The following is a 20,436-nucleotide window of genomic DNA, read 5'->3' as shown; positions in this document are numbered from 1 at the left end:
TGCAGTGCTGCACCGCTCAGAAGTAATACTTAAAATGCATTCTTCCATACTTCATGACAGAGGACTGCAGAGACTCACTTTTGCGTGGTGCTAAGGATGGTCCATCCCCATCGCGTCCCTCTGTGCGCTGCAAGGCGCTGTTGGATCTCTGGCAGCCTGCTGGGTGCTGCTCCCTAGCACAGGGAACTGCGCCGCGCTGCTTCTGAGGAGAGAAATAAAGGAAGGGCCATGGAAACAGCCACCCAACGTTTGCAAAGAGATGCAGCATTTCAGATGGTGCCAGAGGTGGGTATCAGAGTGCTGAGACGTTAGTTATCACTAACGGAAACATTTGGGAGCGCATTCACAACATCTGCACGTGCTGCAATTTCTGGGCATATCCAGCTTTCTCATCGTTCAGGTGGAGAAGACGGGCGCTCTCAGACATCACTTCGGGGGGTTAAACCAACACACCTGCAAACACCAGCATTATTCCGAGGGAAACAGTGACTTCAGGTGCCACAGTTCAACCCATGCAAAATTACCGTACACAGCCTTAGCTCTTCACCACTATTTCTTCCCCACCCTTTACTACTGCAGGCAGCTAGAACAAACTTCTCAGCAGAAACCCAGGGCAGCTGGCAAACCATAACCAGGCGCAGCTGGCAGGAGGGCAGTGCCCGCTCTCTGATCCCACCCTGCCCCAGCAGGTTAAGGAGCCTGGCAATGCTGTCCTGTTGCTGCAAGTGCACAACCCAGCTGCTTACTGAGCTAACAAAGGACCAGCAGGGCTCCCCCTGCTCCACCCCTTCCCCTCCAAAACCAGAGAAAGGAGAAACCCAAGCGAAAGAAACCCAGCCATACCTTTCCACGCGCAAAACAGCGATGGCAACTGCGTCCGTCTCCCTGCTGAGACATGCTGGGGAACGTCTCAGGGGAAGCTCAAGTTCCCGGGGTCCTCTCCACAGGGACTGCCCGCACTGTTGGAAAGAGCTGGCTTCACTCTCTCTTCAAGTGCCTCGATCCCCAAAATCTCCTTTTGGAAAGGAAAAAGGAACCCTAAGGAAAGAACCTGCAAGTGAAAAACAGTGTGGAAGAAGCATTTTCCCAGCATTCTTCTGCTGTGCAGTTTAGACTCTCGGGCAGGGCAATGTCTCGAAACCAGCTGGTTACAAGGACTGTCCCCAAAATACACCCAGCTCCTGTACAGCTGCCATGATTTCTGACAGCAAGCGTTCTCCATCTCCTCAATAGTTACGCACCTTGAAGCACATGGCTGGTGTTGCTGTCCTGAAGAAAACTCCCTCTGTCTCACCGCCAGCCGGGACGAGGGCTGATGCAGCGTGCCCACCCCAGCCCAGCTTTCCTGCTGAGACACCTCCCGGCAACCACCCAGCACCAAACCCAGCTCACCTGCTCGGCCTGCTCAGCCTGAGCTGTGCCCAGCTCACGCACACGCCACAGCGGTGCTTCCCACGGGCTCTCGCAGGGTGATCTCTCAAGGAAAGCTCACAGCTCAGTCTCTACGTGCAGCACACTCACCAGAGCACCAGCTCTGCTCACCGGCTGTGCCACAAACGCTCCCACCTCGGCGATGACTGTGACCTCAGCGAGTGCCCGCATCATTTCTGTGCTTCCATCATAGGCAAAGGGTGTGCTCACCTCCCAGATCCAAATTTTAGGAAACCAACACCACGGTCTCCCAACAGGTTTATTTAAGTAAAAGAACAGAGAAATTAAGATGACCCTCATGCAGCCAGTTCTTGCTCAGGTGCTGCACAATCGGACCAAGGAGATGTTACCCCCAGGCTGCCTCCAGCTTGGAGGATTTGAGCTCCCAAGCAACCAGCAAGCATTTGGACGTGCCCTCCCCCTGCTTTTTACAAGGACAGACGAGTCCTTCTTGGGATGCCAGCTATTCTGCAAAGGCGGAATAGCTCTGTTCTTGGGCCGCAGCTCCATGGCCACGTGCTTCTCAAATACTGGGGCTGCATTACCTCCTGGGCATCCACACGTGCTCCGACTCTCCCGCAGGGTTTCTGGCTTCCAGCTGGGGAGCTTCTCATCTTCTGCAATATCATTCCTGCCTCCTCTGGTACCATCCTGGGAGATGCTGCAGAACTCATGAGCCTGAACTACCTTCCTCCCATCAGCAGCTGCTCTTGCTTTAAAGAAGTGCCAGCACCTACGAATCAGCTTGGAGAAAGTAATTCTGGGGACCCAGAGACACTGCAAGTTTCAATGCAGCTCCCACAAGAACGCTGCTGTTAAATCCATAGAATCATAGAATGGATCAGGTTGGAAAAGACCTGAAAGATCATCGAGTCCAACCGCAACCTGACCATACTCCCCTAACTCTAACAACCCACCACTCAATCATGTCCCTGAGCACCACATCCAGAGCTCTTTAAACACGTTCAGGGACAGCCAGGACACATCCCCAATTAGCCAGGACTGCTGAAGGATGATGGAGAGCGGCTTGGCAGCCACATCTGCCAACCCCCTCAGCACCCCAAGGTTCAATCCATCCGGCCCCATGGCTTTCAAAGCAGGTTTTGTTTCTTTAATTATTGTCTCCCATTCTATCTTTTCTTTTAGAAAGGAATCTAAAAGATGAAAAGTAAGAAAGTACTAAACAAAATGAATCAAAAGAAATGAAAAAAGGAAAGAAAGGGGAAGAGATGAAAAGAGACGGAAAGAAAAGGGGAGAGGGAAAGAAAAGGGGAGAGGGAAAGAAAAGGGGAGAGGGAAAGAAAAGGGGAGAGGGAAAGAAAAGGGGAGAGGGAAAGAAAAGGGGAGAGGGAAAGAAAAGGGGAGAGGGAAAGAAAAGGGGAGAGGGAAAGAAAAGGGGAGAGGGAAAGAAAAGGGGAGAGGGAAAGAAAAGGGGAGAGGGAAAGAAAAGGGGAGAGGGAAAGAAAAGGGGAGAGGGAAAGAAAAGGGGAGAGGGAAAGAAAAGGGGAGAGGGAAAGAAAAGGGGAGAGGGAAAGAAAAGGGGAGAGGGAAAGAAAAGGGGAGAGGGAAAGAAAAGGGGAGAGGGAAAGAAAAGATGGAAAACAGAAAACAAAATGAAAAAAGGAAAAAAAGGAAAGGAAGGGAAGAAAAGAAGAAAAAGGAAAGGAATAAAAACAATCCTTCCATCACCACTGCTACCACAAGCACTAAACCATATCCTGTAACTCCTAATCCAGATGCCTCTTGAACACTGCCAGGGACGGCGACTCCACCAACTCCCTGGGCAGCCATTCCAGGGCCTGGCTGCTCTCTGAGAGAACAAGTTCTTCCTTATGTCTAACCTAAACCTCCTCTGGTACAACTTATGGCCATTTCCTCGGGTCCTGTTTGTTGCCTGGGAGACGAGGCCAAACCCCTCCTCATCACAGCCTCCATTCAGGAAGTTGTAGATTGCAATGAGGTCTCCTCTGAGCCTCCTCTTCTCCAGACTGAACAACCCCAACTCCTTCAGCCGCTCCTCGTAAGGCCTGTGTTCCAGACCCCATACCAGTTTTGTTGCCCTTCTCTGGACACGTTCCAGGGCCTCAATGTCTTTTTTTGTAGTGAGCGGCCCAAAACTGAACACAGTGCTCAATGCGTGGCCTCACCAGGGCTGAGTACAGGGGGATGATTCCCTCCCTGCTCCTGCTGGCCACGCTATTTCTAATGCAAGATGCTGTTGGCCCTCTTGGCCATCTGGGCACACCTCTGTCCCTGGAAAGGTGATGGAACAGCTTGTGCTGGATGCCATCTCCAGACAACTGGAAGAAAAGGAGGTTATCAGGAGTAATCAGCAAGGGTTCACCAGGGGGAGGGCATGCTTGACCAACGTGGTAGCCTTCTACGATGTTGTCACTGGCTGGGTGGATGTAGTGCATGTAGTCTACCTTGCTTTCAGCAAGGCGTTTGATACCGTCTCCCACAACATCCTTATGACAAAGCTGAGGAAGTGTGGACAGATGAGTGGACAGTGAGGTGGGTTGAGAACTGGCTGACTGGCAGAGCGCAGAGGGTCGTCGTTGGCGGTGCAGAGTCCGGTTGGAGACCTGTAACCAGCGGTGTTCCTCAGGGGTCGTTGCTGGGTCCGGTCTTGTTCAACATCTTCATCAATGTCCTCAATGAGGGAATAGTGCTCACCCTCAGCAAGGGTGATCTGTGAGGCCCCGTGTACTGAAAGGCAGCCACACGGTCTCCCATGAGCCTTCTGTTCTCCGGGCTCAACAAGCCCAAACCTCTCAGTCTCTCTCCAAAGGAGACATTCCCGATGCTTTGAAGCCTTTGAAGTCACGTTCCTGATGTCCAAGTTACGTGCCCATCATGTGTTAATGCTGTTGTGCCAATCGGTGGGCTCAACAGCTGCAACAAAGACACCAACGTCATTGGGATAGGCTTATTTTACTGCCTATGACAAAATAAAACCAGCAGTAATATTGGCAGCGTCTATAGCCAAAAGAGAAGCTTAGCAGTAAAGGGAATAAGCAAGGCAGTGGGCCTACTCATTGCCACGTGAACACAGTGGTGAAGAAAGATCCACGACCAATAGCCCCAGTACTTTACCATCAGCCAGATCCGCAGTCACTGGGGAGCCCCGTTTACAGGGAGGATCTGAAGAACCTCTCCCAGCCATGGGGAAGTTGCACAGCAATGCATCCATCCCACGAGTGAGGCATCCAGAGCCGCTGCAAGCAGCTCCAGCCTTTCTAGCACAGAGTAAACCAATGTACGGAGCAGTCCGAGGGAACAGCCGCTGCCCTCTTTCTCCTCTTGGTTTTCGCCCCGAAGCCTGGCCAGGGCTCAAGGGGAACAAAAGGCGTCGTGCTGTCAATCTTGCTGTAGCACGGGCCTCTTTGGCAAGACTGTCTGCCCAGCCCCCCCGCGTCGGGCTTCGTCGGGTAACGAACTCAGCAGCAAAGCTGCCCTCGGCTCCTCGGGGAGAGCCCGCCGTCGTCACGGAAACGCAGCGTGACAGCACGCAGGTCCCAGCAGCCCGGCTGATGTCACCGGCGCCGTGACTTCCTCTGCCTGCCCTGGAGCCGCAGCCCGAGAGCTTTCCGGCCCCCGGCCTCCCTCTCCCTGGTCAGCGCCAGCGCCGCCAGCTTTCTTCTCGGACAGACGTGAATACAGAAAACGGCAGTCGAGTCCTCCGCCTGCGGGGCAGCGGCTCAGCACGGCGCTGCTGACCGTTCGAGCCGAGCCGAGCCGAGCCGGAACCGAAGGCGGCCGCCCGACTCTGCCGGGCTCGAACGCGTCTCGATCGGCGGGGTCGGTCCCTCTCTTTCGGGGCTGCCCGGCTCGGCCAGGAGCCGCTCCCGGACACCGGGCGTCCCGCCGCTCGCAGTCAGCCGCCGGTTCTCAGCCGGCGGCGCCCCGCCGCGACGCCGACTCCGGAGGACGGCTCCGTTCTGACGCGGGACGGACGGGGCCCCGAGGCGCGGGGCGGGCGGCGGCGGGGACGCGGGGCGGCGGAGCGCCGCTTTCCCGGCACGGAATCCCGCGGCCGCCATTGGCGGAGAGCCCGCGCTCGGCCCCGCCTCTCCCGCTCTCCTATTGGTCGGCCCGCGGAACGGGGCGGGCGCTCCCGGCGGGGTCGTTTGCGCCCGCGGTCGCGCCGTCATTGCGTCATCACCGCGCGCGTCCCGCGTGGTCCCGGCCCGGCTGCCCGCGGCGCTGCCCCGCTCCGCGCGCCCGCTCCGCTTCCGGGGCCCCGGGGCCCGCGCCCCCGGATCCTTTTCCTCCGCGCGGCCTTCCAGCCGCTCTGCCCCCGGCCTGCAGAGATGCCTCGGGTCGTCGTGACCGAAGTGCGGGACCGGCGCGTGGCGGTGTTGAACGTCCTTCCGTTGGCATCAGCCGTCGGTCAGCCCGTCCAGAGCCCTGTGCGGGGCCTTCGTTTCCTCAGGCGGATAACGGGAGGATGCCGGAGCCGAGGGGCGGTGGGAGGGAGGCGGGGACGGGAGCATCCTGCCGTGCCGCCAGCAGCCCGGGGGCCGCGTGCTGTGGGTGCCGGCACGAAGCTCCGCCGTCTGTCAGCACGGGAGCTGCGGTTCTGGTGCAGCAGCAGGAGCTCAGCGCAGCCCTGCAGAGAGCGGTCCGGCGGCACGGGAAGAAGATGACGGCCTGGAGCGCGAGTGCCTCAGCAGTGTCTGCAGCCTGCGAGGAGCCGAGCCGGGCTGGGGAGAGGAAGGTGTGGGAGTCCCGGGGAGGGACGCGCGATGGCAGCGTTATTGGCAGGATCAGCTGCTTCCTCCACCGCTCCCGACGCCGAGCACTGGTTTCCTTTGAGAAGCAGCCCACTGTCACATCTGTGGGGTTCCGCAGGACACACAGGCATGGGGTAAGTTTAGGTTGGATATCAGGACAAACTTCTGTGCAGAACTTCTACAGCCGTGGGTGGGATCCCCCTGAGCTCCCCTTCTCCAGGCTGAGCAGCCCCCTCTCTCTCAGCCTCTTGTCATGGCAGAGGTGTTCCAGTCCCTTCACCATCTTGGTAGCCCTGCGTTGGACTCTTTCCAGCATGTCCAGCTGTCTCCTGTACTGGGAGCCCAGAGCTGGACGCTGTTCTCCAGCTGCAGCCTCCCCAGTGCCGAGCAGAGCAAAAGGAATGGTGCAGAATACTGGTCCTTACCTGCTACAAGAGAAGTCAGGACTAGGGCTATGATGGGAGCGCATTGCTTTATGATTGACGTGGAGAACTGCTAGGAAGAAGGCCTGGTGGGCCTGAACACAGATGCCGGGTGGTCCAGCTTTTGTTTCACTGGAAACCAGGTACTCCGTGGGCAGCAGTATGGAGATATGTTCTCCATGCAGTTGTGCCCCCGTGGCTTCTTTCTGATATGCTTGGGAAGTCCCACTAGAACAGGCTGCCGTGTGAGACAGAAGTGAGAGAGAAGCATCAGTTGTGTGGGTGGAGTTTTACTATCTCTGTGTTCACATCTTTTATGTTTGTCTTCTTTTTTTTTTCCAGTTCAACTCTGCGTGCGTCGGTCTGCCTTTGCTAAATCCTTTTCTTGTGGCCTTAGGCAACAATCGAGGGGGTCTCAAGTTTCAGCGCTGAGCAAGAAGCGCAGGCTCTCAGGAAGGCCATGAAGGGCTTTGCTAAGTTGATCTCCCTCCATGGTCAACTTTTATTTTTTCCCCAGCACTGCGAATGGCTGCTCTGGTGGTTTGATAGAGGGAAGCATAGCTGCTTGCACTGCTCTGCTGCACAACTGCCCTAAAAATTGTTGGAAAGTGGAAACAGAACTGCCCTTCGTGTCCCAAAATGCAGCTGCTCTGGTGGCGTGGGTCCTGGCAGCTTTGTGTGCATCGATGTAGTCCTGGAGCTGTTGAGAGCCGGCTGTGTGAGGGACTGGAGGTGGCACAAGACCAGAGGGCACTTCTGATCCTTGTGCAAGCATCCTGACTAGCTTCCATTTGTTTCTTGCAGGCACGGATGAAGATGCCATCACTGACGTCTTGACCAAACTAAATGTTTCCCAGCGTCAGCAAGTTCTGATCACCGCTAAGAGCACTACTGGCAGGGTGGGTGGTCTGCAGAGATGCATGAACGTGGTTGTGTCACTTGGGCGCAAAGTGAAAAACGACCCAATCTCTACAAGAGAAAGGTCGGCAGAGACTTCACCTGACCAAGGTTGTTTTGTTCTTGTTCAGTTCAGAGCAGTTGTTGATGCAAGGAGGGTTGGAGCCTGAAGAGGAGTGCTGAACAGCTCAGTTCCTCTGTCCTCAAAGGCCGTCCCTTCTGCCAACTCCTTTCTCCTCTTTGCCTTCTAGGATTTGATTGATGACTTGAAGTTGGAGCTGAGTGGGAATTTTGAGAGGGTGATCATTGGGGTGATGACTCCCACCACCATGTATGACGTGCACAAACTAAGGAGGGCTGTGAAGGTTTGGAAATCTTCCTTTTGTATTGCTTAAGTTCTGGCCAAGGACTTACTGCTTTGTTATGCATGTCTTCTCTCTCTTAAAGAAACCTGGTTGCACGTCACAAGCAGGTGCTGGTATCTTAAGTCTTGCCTTGGTGATTCCCTAGGGAGCAGGAGCAGATGAAGGTTGCCCAATGGAAATTCTGGCTTCTCGCACCAATGGAGAGATTTGTCGCATTAATGAGAACTACAAGCTTCGTAAGGAGTACGAAAGGCTCTCTTGTCAGTTTCCTTCTGTCTGCGCTTCTTAATTGGAGGCTGTAGCACTAATGATGATGGCTGGAGTGCTGCAGTGCTGCTGGGAGCCCTGGGCACAGTTCTGTACTTAGCTAGGTTACAGCTGGCAAATGTTGTGGGCAGCACCCAGGTGGTGGCCCTGCTCCTAACGGGTGCTGTGTGTGTGTGTTCTTGCTGGAATATGGCTGCTCCCTTGAGGATGGCATCGTATCTGACACATCTCCCATGTTTCGAAGGGTCCTCGTGTCCCTCGCAACGGTGAGCCAAGCTGAGGGGAGAAGGGGGTGAATGTTCAGAGCTGTGGGCACAGCTCTGCACTCAGTGGTGAGGAGCTCCAGGCTGGCTTTTTCTCACCCTGTGTGTCCCATGACCTGCTCCTCAAACCCAGCCTCTCCGGGGAGGGAACTCTGACTCTGGGTGTGCATGAGTGCTGTGGGCTCTTCTTTAAATGTCCCAGTAAAGTGGGTTGCTGCTCGTTTCAGAAGGAAGCCCAAAGTACATCTGAGCTGCATTTCATTTGTAAGCTAGTGTTCCCTTTGAAGGACTCCATTATCCATCCCCAGCAGCTTTTCATGAACGGGGAATTCTCAGGAGTTGCTTCCAGTAGATGCTCTGGTGAACTGAGTCTTCTATCCTCGTGTCTTTGCAGGGAAACAGAGATGAAGGAATGTATGTGGATGATGCCCATGCTCAGCAAGATGCTCAGGTGCGTAGTAACGTGCTTCCCAATCTATTCTTGAGCAGGTGATGCATGGTGAAGAGAAGCCAGCCTGTGAAATGGAAATAATGCTTTTAGCCTTGTTTGCAAGTCTCTAATGAGAGGTCTCTCGACAGGCTGGCTACTTGGCAGGGGCAATGAGATTTTGGCTGTGGGTTGCCGTGCCTGGTAGGTGCTTGTTGGAAAATATCCGTGATCTAGACAAGTACGCGCCAGCAGTGCTCTAGCTGCAAGGGATTTAAGATCTCCTGTACGCCCAGTCTTCTCCATGAGCCTTACTTTGTCACCCCTAATGTCTTGAAGTGCCTGTACGAAGCGGGGGAGAAGAAGTGGGGAACAGATGAGGTGCAGTTTATGTCCATCCTCTGTACACGGAACAGGTATCACCTAGTGAGAGGTAGGACCCCTGCACAGTGTCCTGGGTTTTTCTTTCCTTCCTTGTTTGTGTGTGATGCTTTTGTAGGAGCTCTGTAGCTGTCCAGTAGATGTGAACTCTTCTGAGGCAGCAGGTGTCCTAGAGAGAGCCGCATTGCATCCATTCCATTCTGGCTGTTTTATTCCCTCCTGAGACTGAAAGGGACTTGAGAAACCTAAGTCCAACTGGCTGCAGCTCCAGCATGGAAAGCAGAGATCATGAAGTGTGACTGCCATTGGGGCAGGGGGGAGAGGAGCTAAGAAACTTGATTGGCAGCACAAAGCAGCAGGTCTTGAAAATGGTACTAGCTGTGGTAGGCCAATTCGCAAGACTGTTAGCAGTGAAAATGAATTATTTCTGTGGGGCGATCCTGATTTAGCTGAGAGTGCTGCAGGGATGAAAGAATGTTCATGCAGTATACGAGGAGCTTGTTGCAAAGCGGTCCTTTGAATCTCTGTGACTTTCTGCCATAGTTTTTGATGGTACAGAGGCATTGCTAACAAGGACATAACAGCATTAAATCTGAGATGGTAGGCAGTTATTCAATAGATTGTTTAGTTCTTGTTCAGCCTGTGCTTTTTGTTGTTGTCTGTCTGCTATTCAGCTCAGAATACAGAACTATTGTATTTCTCATAAATGCTTAGCACTCAAATATGGAAGTGCTTCACAGGCATTAATTTTTGTACCTAACAAGTTTTACTATGAAGCCACGAGTGTCTTCATCATTATTTAGCACAATAATTGCAGCAGTACAAACAACCAACCTTATAAAAAATATTACATGCATTATTTTTTTTTAGCTCATCAAGGAAAGGGTTCTGTGAATCTTTACCTACACCTAGATCTACTGTGCAGTATACAAGATGGATACTCATCTGAAATATCTAGTGCTGTATCTATATGCAAAGTGTCAACCTAAATTTTTGGCTTTACAAAATTTTGATGACTATATTTTGCAGTAGATATATTTACAGCCTAGTTGTTTCTTCATTTCTTTTTATTTCCAGTACTTGAATGTATTATAGGATTCTATATGGGTTTATTTGTGTGGCAAAGATCACCTTTCTTTGTTTACTGCTCCAAGATACTCGTTTTATTGAAAATTACTCATGAAGACTTATGATGTTTCTCTGAAAATGCTGAAAATAACTAAAAGGCAATCTTTAACATTTACCATTAGAAAACAAATGGTTTGTGCATGAGATGAAAAGACAATAAAATCTGTTATGTTAACAGATAGATATCATTTACTTTTAAGCAGAGTACTATGAAATCTTTTACCAAGAGGTACAAAATTACAAAAGAAGCACTGAATTTACTTCAGTCATTTTTAAATTTTACTTGAGTGTCTGTCACGGAGTTATCTAGATCAACGTGTGCCCTCGACAGGGGGCAGCAAGCCCATAGGCCCCCTGGCCCAAAAACAGGACGGAAAAGGGGGAAGGGAAGGGAGATGGGAGCTGGGCCCAGAAACCAGAACAGCAGCAACAATCTAAGGAGGAAAACTTAATTTTACTAAACATGATATCGGAATGCAAGATAACACAATATAATATAATATAATTGAAATTGAGGCTAATAAATCAAATAAGAGAGAGAGAGTGTCCGAAACTAAAAGGCCTACTTTGAACTGAAGGCACACGGTTGGGGAGCAGACCCACACACTGCTAGGCAGTGAGCAAGAGAGCCAGAGAGCAAGATCCCATGACTCCCTCCCATGGCTTATCTTCCTCTCTGAACATGAAGTCCCCTGGGATGTGTAGTTCTTCCTTTCTTCTGAGAACCAGGCATCCAGAAAGTTGTCAGTCCACGGAACTGGAGTATTAACTCTTTAATTACCCGTGCTTTACATGATGTTTGGTGTGGAATACCGATAACAAAATTATAAAACCATGACAGAGTACTGTGTTTTGTACTTTTTTGACTTCCAAAGTCAAAAAAGAGCTGATTTTGCTGTGGGAGGTAACTATGGTTAGGAGAGAAACTGTGTGCTCATTTTCCAGAAGGTAGTACATAAAAAATAAAGAAAGATCTTTGTATTCCTGGAAATTTGAGAAATTGGAGGGTCTGCTGTAGGAAATAGGATATATCAGTGTTTCTGTTTACAAGACAGTGACTGCTGTTTGTAATGTGTTAGAGGATGGGTATCTTGTCACAGAACAACCCTTTTGGACATCTTTATAAATGTTTTAGTAACTGAGCAATGGATCAGTGATGCAAAATACTTTCTTATCTAGCAGCAGCTCTTATCTGAATTTACTGTATCTATTGTGGAGAAAGCACGAGGTTCCAGTGCTACAGTGTTTGTGTTGTGAGCACTACAAAACTTTTTAAAACCACTGTTCATTTGCTCAGTATCAAAGAAAACATTTTAACCAAACTTAAGTGCTAACTAGTCACTCCGAGGTCTTCACTACCTAAAATTTTCCTTCATAACAGAATCTTTACAGTGTATGAGATAGAAATAATAAAATAATTTTCTTATTCTTTCCCTTAGGCATTTCCTGGAAACACAAACTCTGATAGTGTGGTCCGACATGATTTGCAACACCCAGTCATTGCTCGCTATGTACGTATAGTTCCTTTAGATTGGAATGGAGAAGGCCAAATTGGGTTAAGAATTGAGGTCTACGGCTGCTCCTACTGTAAGTTTTTCCATTATATTCCTTTAAAAAAAAAAAAAAAAATCTAAATAGAAACTGTCTTTGAATTTCAGATTAAATCTGAATCTCAAGTGCTTTTTGCTAAAATGCATGAAGATATTCCAGGATTACTAATCGTAATAACTGGAGCTTAATTTAATATTTACTGTATCCTTTATTCTGAGTTTCTAGTTAGCTCTTCTATAGGAAATACAGCATTAGAATTAGTAAGAGTGCTTTGAAATCACTACTTTTGATCTTCAAAATTGTTTTTGCAGAAGACTTGAATAGACCAGTTGAGGAAAAGATAGCATTCAGATACATTTCATGCTGGGTCTTGAGAGGGAAACAAGACATAATTCATTGCCTGATGACAAAGATAAAAATAAAACAAGTAAAAATTCAATTGAAGAAGCTCATCTTGTCTAAATATGACATGTTTTTCGGAGATTTTTCCTTTAATATTTGAGTATAACTTTAGAATCTCTTCTAAAAAAAAAAAAACGAGATGAGCAATGGTGCAAGTGGTTAAGAGCACAACAGATCAAGTTTTAAGAAAAGCAAGTGTAGTTTCTAAATACCATTCCTTGAATTTGATCCTGTGGGTGCTTACGTGAAGTCCACATGCCTGCAAACTGTAAATGTCTGATGTCCTATTTCTATGCAAATTTAGTACAGTATTCTTGTAGGTGTTTTAGGGGAAATAAATACTTGAGATTTATCTTAAAAAAAAAAAAAAAAAAAAAAATGTTAGAACAAGTTAAGAAGCACCTATCTTGAAGACTCTTCCATTGACATCAAGTGATTTAAGACCTATTGAAACACTTTGTCATGGTAACTAGCAATTATGTTAATTAACTAGCAAAAATATCTTGTGATTTCTGTTGCTTTTACTTGGCTATGTGCTTTCACTCTACTAAAATATTTTATATGCTGTTTTAAGTGTAGCCAACACTATAACATGGGCAGCTAACTGGGTAACGGGAAGAAGTTGTCCCCCTCAGTTCTGTTTTTGTGAAGTCACACCTGAAATACTGTGCCCAGGTCTTAGGCCCTGAAGACAATAAAGATGTGGAGCTGTTGGAATCAGTCCAGAGGGCAGCCACAAAGATGATCAGAGGGCTGGAGCACCTCTCCCGTGAGGTTCAGGAAGTTGGGCTTGTTTATACTGGAGAGGAGGATTGTTTTTCTGGGGAGACCTCATTGTGACCTTCCAATACTTCAGAGGAGTTTATGAACTGGCAGAAAACCAACTTTTTTCATGGTCTATTAGTGAGAACGGGCAAGAATGGTTTTAAATTAAAAGAAAGGAGATTTAGGTTAGATGATAGGAGGAAATTTTTTATTCACTGTGGTAAAGGACTGGAAAAGGTTGCCCAGAGAAGATGCAGATGCTTTTTCCCTAGAGGCATTCAGTGCCAGTCTGGATCAGGCCCTGGGCAACCTGATCTAGTGGTTGATAACTATGTTCATGTGAGGGCATTGGAACTACATGATATTTAAAATCCCTTCCAACATAAGTCATTCTATGATTTTAAAATGAAAGCTACAACTCCCGTTGACTACAGTATATTTTTTTTTAATGTTAAATATTTTGTTTGCTTCTCTTCCCACACAGTTAAAATCTTTTCTAAATTTGACATCAGCACTTATTCACAGAGAGAAATGTAAAGAACATTTTCAATCTTACTGTACAGGGAGCCTTTAATTTATTTATTTATTTATTTATTTATTCATTCATTTATTTATTTATTTTTGTGACTTCGAAGAGATCTATTAGAAAGTAACATCACAGATCTCATCTGCAGTTTCAAACATAGAAAAATCTCAAAGCAAGAAGGCAAGCAAATAATTAAATGAATAAGAGCACCTTGAAAGGAAATATTTTGTAATTTTACAAAATTCTCTAGGGAATAGATGTCATCTCTAATTCTCTTTTAAAGTTGAACCTTTTTTTTAATTCACATTGCTGTGTAAGGAAGAATGTGGTTTCCATTTCTGACACACAAAAAATAATGTGTATTTTATCAGCATACTCAAGAAAAATAAGAACAAATCAATATGGCAATTAATGACCACGTATTTCAATATGTGGTTTAATGAGAGTTCTTAATACTCTGAGACTAATAACCAGATTGCTGTATTGTGCAATGAAATATTTTTTTAAGCACTAAGTTTATGACTTTCCAATTAAACCTTTACTATGAGAAAATGTGCAAGTTCTACATCTGAAATATGTTCTCAAATATTCTCTAAATAAAAGACTGCATTCAATATAAACCTACAAACTAGAAGAAGAATATATGATTGTAAGGTATTAAGCAACCTTTTGCTTTAGGTAATGTTTCAAAAATTTTCACAAATTGGATTAGATGCCCATGTTTTAATCAGGCTAAAAAAATTGCTACTTATCTATACAGTCAGTTTCTTCACTGACAGCAGGATTAATCTGCAAATCTCACTGGTTAATGACAATGCTTCAATATACAATACTAATTATAGGGCTAAAAACTTTGCTCCTGCTGAATTCCGTATCTATGGAACAATGTAACTTTACATAAGTTGCTCCAAATAATGCATTTGAAAACAAGTTTGGAACTCTCAAACATTATTCTGTTTTTCCAAGAAGTCATAAGACAGTGAACTTTTCTTCTCAACTGCGCTGCTGCTGTCTACTGGTTTCAGCATACTGACTCAAGGACAGCCTGATTCCTGCTTCTAAAATCTACACAGTATTTTAGGAGAGGTTTTTTTTGTTTCTTTGTTTTGTTTGTTTGGGAGGAGAAAGGAAAAAAAAAAGTTCCTATAGACATATAAATGTAAAACATTATTATTAATGTCATTAACAAAATACTGAAATAACTTATAATACTAGCAGTTCAATGCTTCTCTTCGAGGAAAACAAAAGGTTAGGTTTCTTACTTCAGTTGTCTGTGAAGACAAATTTTATCAGTATTTTTTTAGTTGATTCATTATTTCCTTGATAGATGTGTTTTATTTTTCTCCAGAAATATGCAGTCTTTCAAGCAGACAACTTTTCATCCAGTGACAGAAATAATTTTGTTAGCCAACTATGCTTTTCCTCACATTTAGTTTCAGACTCCAAATTCATCTTGTAACGTGCTTACAGTGCATTAGATATCAATTTAATTAAAAAAAAAAAAAAGGAAACAAAACAAAAACCTAAAACCTTTTGCTTGTAAATATTTTTGGCTAAAAAACAAAAAAACAAAAACAAAAACAAAACCTACAACTTAAAAATATTTTCTTTTTTTTGTTGTTGTTTAAAAAAGTGTTGGATTAAAAAAAAAAAAAGTTGGTTTCTGTCTCCATATACATATACATATGCTATTTTCATTTTTTTAAGAATGAGACAGAATTTTTCACAACTTTTTTTGGATGCACGGCCCAGAAGTAATAGCTACAGAATTTCGTTTCAATGAACAGGCATACTTCTAGTGAGTTTTGAATCTTCTCTTTTAAAAACAGTTCAGTAAAAGACTGCAAACATATAGATCTTTAAAATTTTATAGATTTGTTTAATAAAACCCTTTAAAAGCCACTTAACCTGTGACCAGTAACTAGTGCCCTAGCTATTATTTCTATGAGTATTTCCTCCTCTCTATTCACAACTAATAATTTAAATTCTTTAAAAATAATTCTTTAAAATGTTGGTCTTTTTAAAGAAAAGAGTCTTCCCCACTTATATTCTACGGAAGCGTCCACTGTTATTGGCACAACATATTAGTATAATTCATTTCATGTTCTGAATTAAATAAAAAATAAAATTTATCATAAATTCTTCAATTACATCTTCCTTATTTTTGCCTGCTTCTATTGTGTGCCTATTTTCTTGTGTGACTGCTTGTAACTTTCTAAAAATCCTAACTAGTTTTTGTTATCATGGTGGAAAGTAACTTAAATCTTTCAGACCTTCTCAAAAACACACAAACAAAAACATTCCATTGTGCAGTTAGTGCAGCAGAATCTTAAAAAATTCCATTATAGCATTTTGTACATGATTAATATTACATATAAATGATTAATAAATTATATATATTTCAGTTCAAATTTAGGTAGTCAACATTATCCGCTATTATGTTAAAAAAGTTGCCTTTGTTTTTGGCAACATATGTCAGACATGCATTTTAAAAAATGCTTACTTTGAAGTAATTCTTGAAATATTATTTTTCATCCAGATTCAGTGAAGCGCCTAAAGAAATGTCTACAACCATGCCTAAATGTCTGGGAATTTAGGGGATACCAAAATGATCTGCTGAGTCAATTTTTACGAGTTCTGAGTCCTCAACTGCTATCAAGAGACTGCTTATGTACAGCATCAATGTAGGCTTCTTTTCACATTCTATAATTTCCAGGAACATTTTTGCAGTGATAGAAAAGTTATCTGAGTGTCAGAGAAAAGCAAGCTTCATGATGTTTATTCTTTACTGAAAGTATGTACAAACAGAACCAATGTTTCATTCTATTTCATTGTCCAGTCACAAAATCCACAACACATCTTCTATTCATTAACTAAACAACAGTCAGTTGAGATCAAGGCTGGCAGTTATGTTTATTAAGTGCCTGTCCATACATCCTTTCACCATTAAGCAAAGTGAGTTTTCTGATATACGCACCAACACATTATGTTTCTGTCCTTCAGGATTTTTCCAGCTAGACCAGGCATGTCCAACCCATGGACTGTGGACAACATGCAGTCTGGCGCAGCCTGTCAAGAGGCCCAGCCTCTGCCCCTCACCACCATGGTGATTAGTCTTCTTAACCTACCTGCCTGGTCTGGCCCTAGGTGCTCACCTAGAAACAACCACACATAGATCTGCCACTAACATCATGGTGACTGAAACCAGGAGCTCAGTGTACAGGTAAGTCAGGTTATGGCAAATAATTTTATACTATTTGATACTTTAGCCAAAAACAGTACTGCAAACAGTGAAAAACATGCAGCCATGCTTTCTGTTTTGATAAAGGAATTTGAGACTATATTTCAAGACTGATGAAAAGAATCTTCTCTTCTCTTCTCTTCTCTTCTCTTCTCTTCTCTTCTCTTCTCTTCTCTTCTCTTCTCTTCTCTTCTCTTCTCTTCTCTTCTCTTCTCTTCTCTTCTCTTCTTTCTTTTGTGTACTCATGACCCTATTTTCAGTTCCCATAAATAAATTACCTGCAAATTTTTAAATGTAATGTGTAGAGTTACAATCACATATTTAACTCAAACATTGATCCTGTCTCTTCATCAGACTTCTGTGAGACCTCTCTTAGCAGAGACAAACATTCCTTGCTTCACCACCCCATCTTATTCATGTCATTGCTCTCTGATTGTACATAAATTTGTGAACAACAGTTATCAAGGATGAAGCACAGAATGAATGAAATTTCATCAAAACTCTCCCACTAACACCTTGAGAACTCACTAGGAATTGCAACCACTACTATAAAAACAGAGTTGTGCATTGATTTCACAGAAATGAAATCAAATATCTTACTAGTTTTATGGTTCCCCACCCCCCCGCCCCCTTTTTAAAAATTAAAAATTGAAATGTTTTGTTACTTACATACATAAACTATATTATATATTTTACAAGAGATGCTCCAAAAATAATGCCTCCTGCTTTATTGTGTTGGCCCATGGTGACAGAGACAGATGTTGAAAGTGTGGTAGTAGAGGCTGAAACTTCCTGACCATATTCCATCACATTTTGTGTGTGACAGATGGAAGCAGGATGGTGGTCTGACAAAATAACCTCTGACACAGAAGTGCATAAGAAGCAAAGGTGGATAATTCAATTCCTCCAGGTGGAAAATTGGCTCTCATTGACATTCACTGGTGATGACTCAACACTGATGAACACCAACAGTGGATGTGAATACGAGTTGGTAGGTGGTAGATTTCAGCAATTGTGACAGCTAGTCTCCTCCTCTGGTGCAGGTTTTTACAAGAATGGCCTGTGGTTTCTTGTTCATCCCTGGTGAAAATACACAGCTAGTGGTGGTGATTTTCTTGAAAAAATAGTATTATGAGGCTGAGAATTTGCTCTATCAAATAGTGTTATTATGCTCTTTGTATCTGTTGTAGTTTCCATGGAGACATTACTTGCAGTAACCTACGTACATGTAGCCCACAAAAATTCCTCTTTTCTCAGAACATACCAGGCAAACCAAAAGTATGGAAACCCATGCACCAATCACTAATTCATAGGTCACTCTGAAAGTAATGCTTGCTATTTAGTTACATGCAAACTATAATAGAGGTTTATCTAGACATGAACCAGCAGTATGCCCAGGTAGCCAAGAAGGCCAATGGCATACTAGCTTGTACCAGAAATAGTGCTGCCAGCAGGAGCAGGGAAATGATCATCCCTCTGTACTAAGTTATAGAGAGGCTGCATCACAAGTACTGTGTTCAGTTTTTAGCCCCTGACTAGAAGAAAGACATTGAAAGCCTGGAGTTTGTCCAGAGAAGGGCAATTAAACTGGTGAGGGGTCTGGAGCACAAGTCTTATGAGGAGCAGCTGACGGAACTGGGATTGTTTAGTCTGCAAAAGAGGAGGCTCAGGCATGACCTTATTGCTCTCTACAACTACCTGAAAGAAAGTTGTGGCAAGGTGAGCGTCAGCCTCTTCTCCTTTGTAACTAGCAATAGGACTAGAGGGAATGGCTACAAGCTGTGGCAGAGGAGTTCAGGTTGGATGTTAGGAAAAGCTTTTTTTCCAAAAGATTGGTCAAGCACTGGGATGGACTGCCCTGGGAGTGGCAAGTTAGATCAGAAAAAGGTAATACTTTCTTTCTTTACTTGAAACAGTCGTAGGCTCCACAAAATTCTTCCTGTGGAAGTAAAAGAGATTAAGAAGACTGAGGGGATAGATTCTGTAGTGCAAGTTTCCTCATGTCTCTCTATGACATTGTTACTCGACATTCTACTGGAGTAAAAGGCACCTACAGAGCATTTTTATTTCATGTTATTTTTGAACACAATTGATGTAATAGCAGCTTAGTATCACCAAAATAGACATGTCACATCATTGGAAGGTTTTCAGGCTCTTTCCAATTGCCTATATATATATGTACAGATATATATTAATATGTAGATATTTTCATGGATCACCTCAACCTATCATGACTTCCACAGCATTGACTTCGCATCCTATGAAGGAGGTCAAAGGAAAGAATTTAATTTTCTGCTGTTTGTAAAGTCCCCTATGTAGAACATATCACCTTTCCCCTAAGATCAGCTGGTATCTCTTTGTAACATCAGCATAAGTTACCTTGACTGTCAAGCATGTGACTCACATCTAATCTAGACTTTGACTAGATTTTTGTGGGTTTGTGGGTTCTCAATATGTAGCTCATGAAATACAAGTATCCTTTTCATACCTGGATCAGTCTTTCAGTCATGCAGTTATGTTCTTTTCATTATCAATTTACTTAAATTAATATCACACACTTTAACAGAGTCAAGTAAAAGTATCACATATTTCTAAAACACGGCCCTGAATATTATGCTTTGAAATCATTCAATTAAAAAAGAAACAGGACTAATCTTTGATTGAGTAGCTTTCTTTTATTCCTAGCTAAGCTACCAGCATGTGCACTGGCCTATATAATAATTCAATATAATAATTCACCTAAAGATTACATAGCAATTATGTTTAAGAGTCATTATGTATAGAAAGATGGTAATGACTTATGTTCCTTCTACAATGACTCTCAGCTATTTAATATCACGATAATAACCATGACAAGAAATGGTACTTAGACAGTAAAACATATTGTTCCTATAATTGAAGCGTAAATATATAATATTTTTCATCCTTAGTCACTAAACTAACTACCATTAATAGGAAAGAGACAGTATATAAGTGTATACATATATGTTTATATATTTGTTTATATATTTACTTAGTGCACGAGAGAGACAGGAAAAGAGGAAGAGAGACAAAAATGTGGTAAGATAGGAAAAAAGTAACTGACAATATTGAAAATAAATATATGCATTTAAATAAGAAATATCAATCTAATTACTTTAAACCTGAATTCTCCACTGTTGGATTTCCTGAGATATGGATAAGCACTATTGACATGTTAAAAATACAACACCACTTTCATCTGGCTAGGAAAATGTATTAGCCCTTAATCCAATATATTTCTGTGATGCCACATTTAAGCAGTTTTCCTCTGAAGAACAATAAATCAGAATATCTCGAAGAAGGTGTTAAAAAATCTGGTGACAAAAGTGACCCCAATTCCAAATCTCAAAGGAAAATAAGTCACCACCCACAGTCTTATTACCTTATTAGACTTGGGTAGGCTTGTTCAGATATTTTTTGCCCTATACTTGTGTCTACTTGAAGAATTTTGTAAATTTTGGTCAGTGAACAAAATCTGTAAAAGAGATTCCTTTTTGAATTCCAAAATAATTCATTTAATTAATTACAAACAATTTTGAATTAGACTCAGACTCCAGAACTTCCCTATTTCCTCTTTTTTCTGGTGACGGAAGTGTAACTATATGTCATGGTT

The 20,436-nt window shown here is 44.3% G+C and overlaps 1 protein-coding gene across 10 annotated transcripts; it reads left to right on the top strand.

Moving 5' to 3' along the window:
• Positions 1-5,621: 5,621 nt before the first annotated feature.
• Positions 5,622-20,168, top strand: LOC149915069 (annexin A4-like). Of its 10 annotated transcripts, none has more exons than XR_016459737.1 (6): positions 5,622-6,301; positions 7,394-7,488; positions 7,738-7,851; positions 8,776-8,832; positions 11,757-11,904; positions 16,565-20,167. XR_016459737.1 is itself a non-coding variant. In XM_090123979.1 (5 exons), the coding sequence occupies exons 2-5, from the start codon at positions 7,801-7,803 to the stop codon at positions 11,836-11,838; spliced, it is 288 nt and encodes a 95-aa protein (XP_089980105.1). In that variant the 5' UTR covers positions 6,314-7,488; positions 7,738-7,800; the 3' UTR covers positions 11,839-12,019. The 10 variants fall into 10 exon arrangements, 2 of the variants coding, with proteins under 2 accessions (XP_089980105.1, XP_089980106.1); XR_016459734.1 differs by having other exon boundaries at positions 7,738-8,087; positions 16,565-20,166; XR_016459733.1 differs by having other exon boundaries at positions 7,738-8,094; positions 16,565-20,166.
• The last annotated feature ends 268 nt before the right edge of the window (positions 20,169-20,436 follow it).

The sequence above is a fragment of the Phasianus colchicus genome, chromosome 24, assembly GCF_987193195.1.
Source record: "Phasianus colchicus chromosome 24, bPhaCol1.hap1.1, whole genome shotgun sequence".
Taxonomy (NCBI): domain Eukaryota; kingdom Metazoa; phylum Chordata; class Aves; order Galliformes; family Phasianidae; genus Phasianus; species Phasianus colchicus.
The sequence above is the reverse complement of the archived record's forward strand: the minus strand, read 5'-3'. Positions and strand labels throughout refer to the sequence as shown.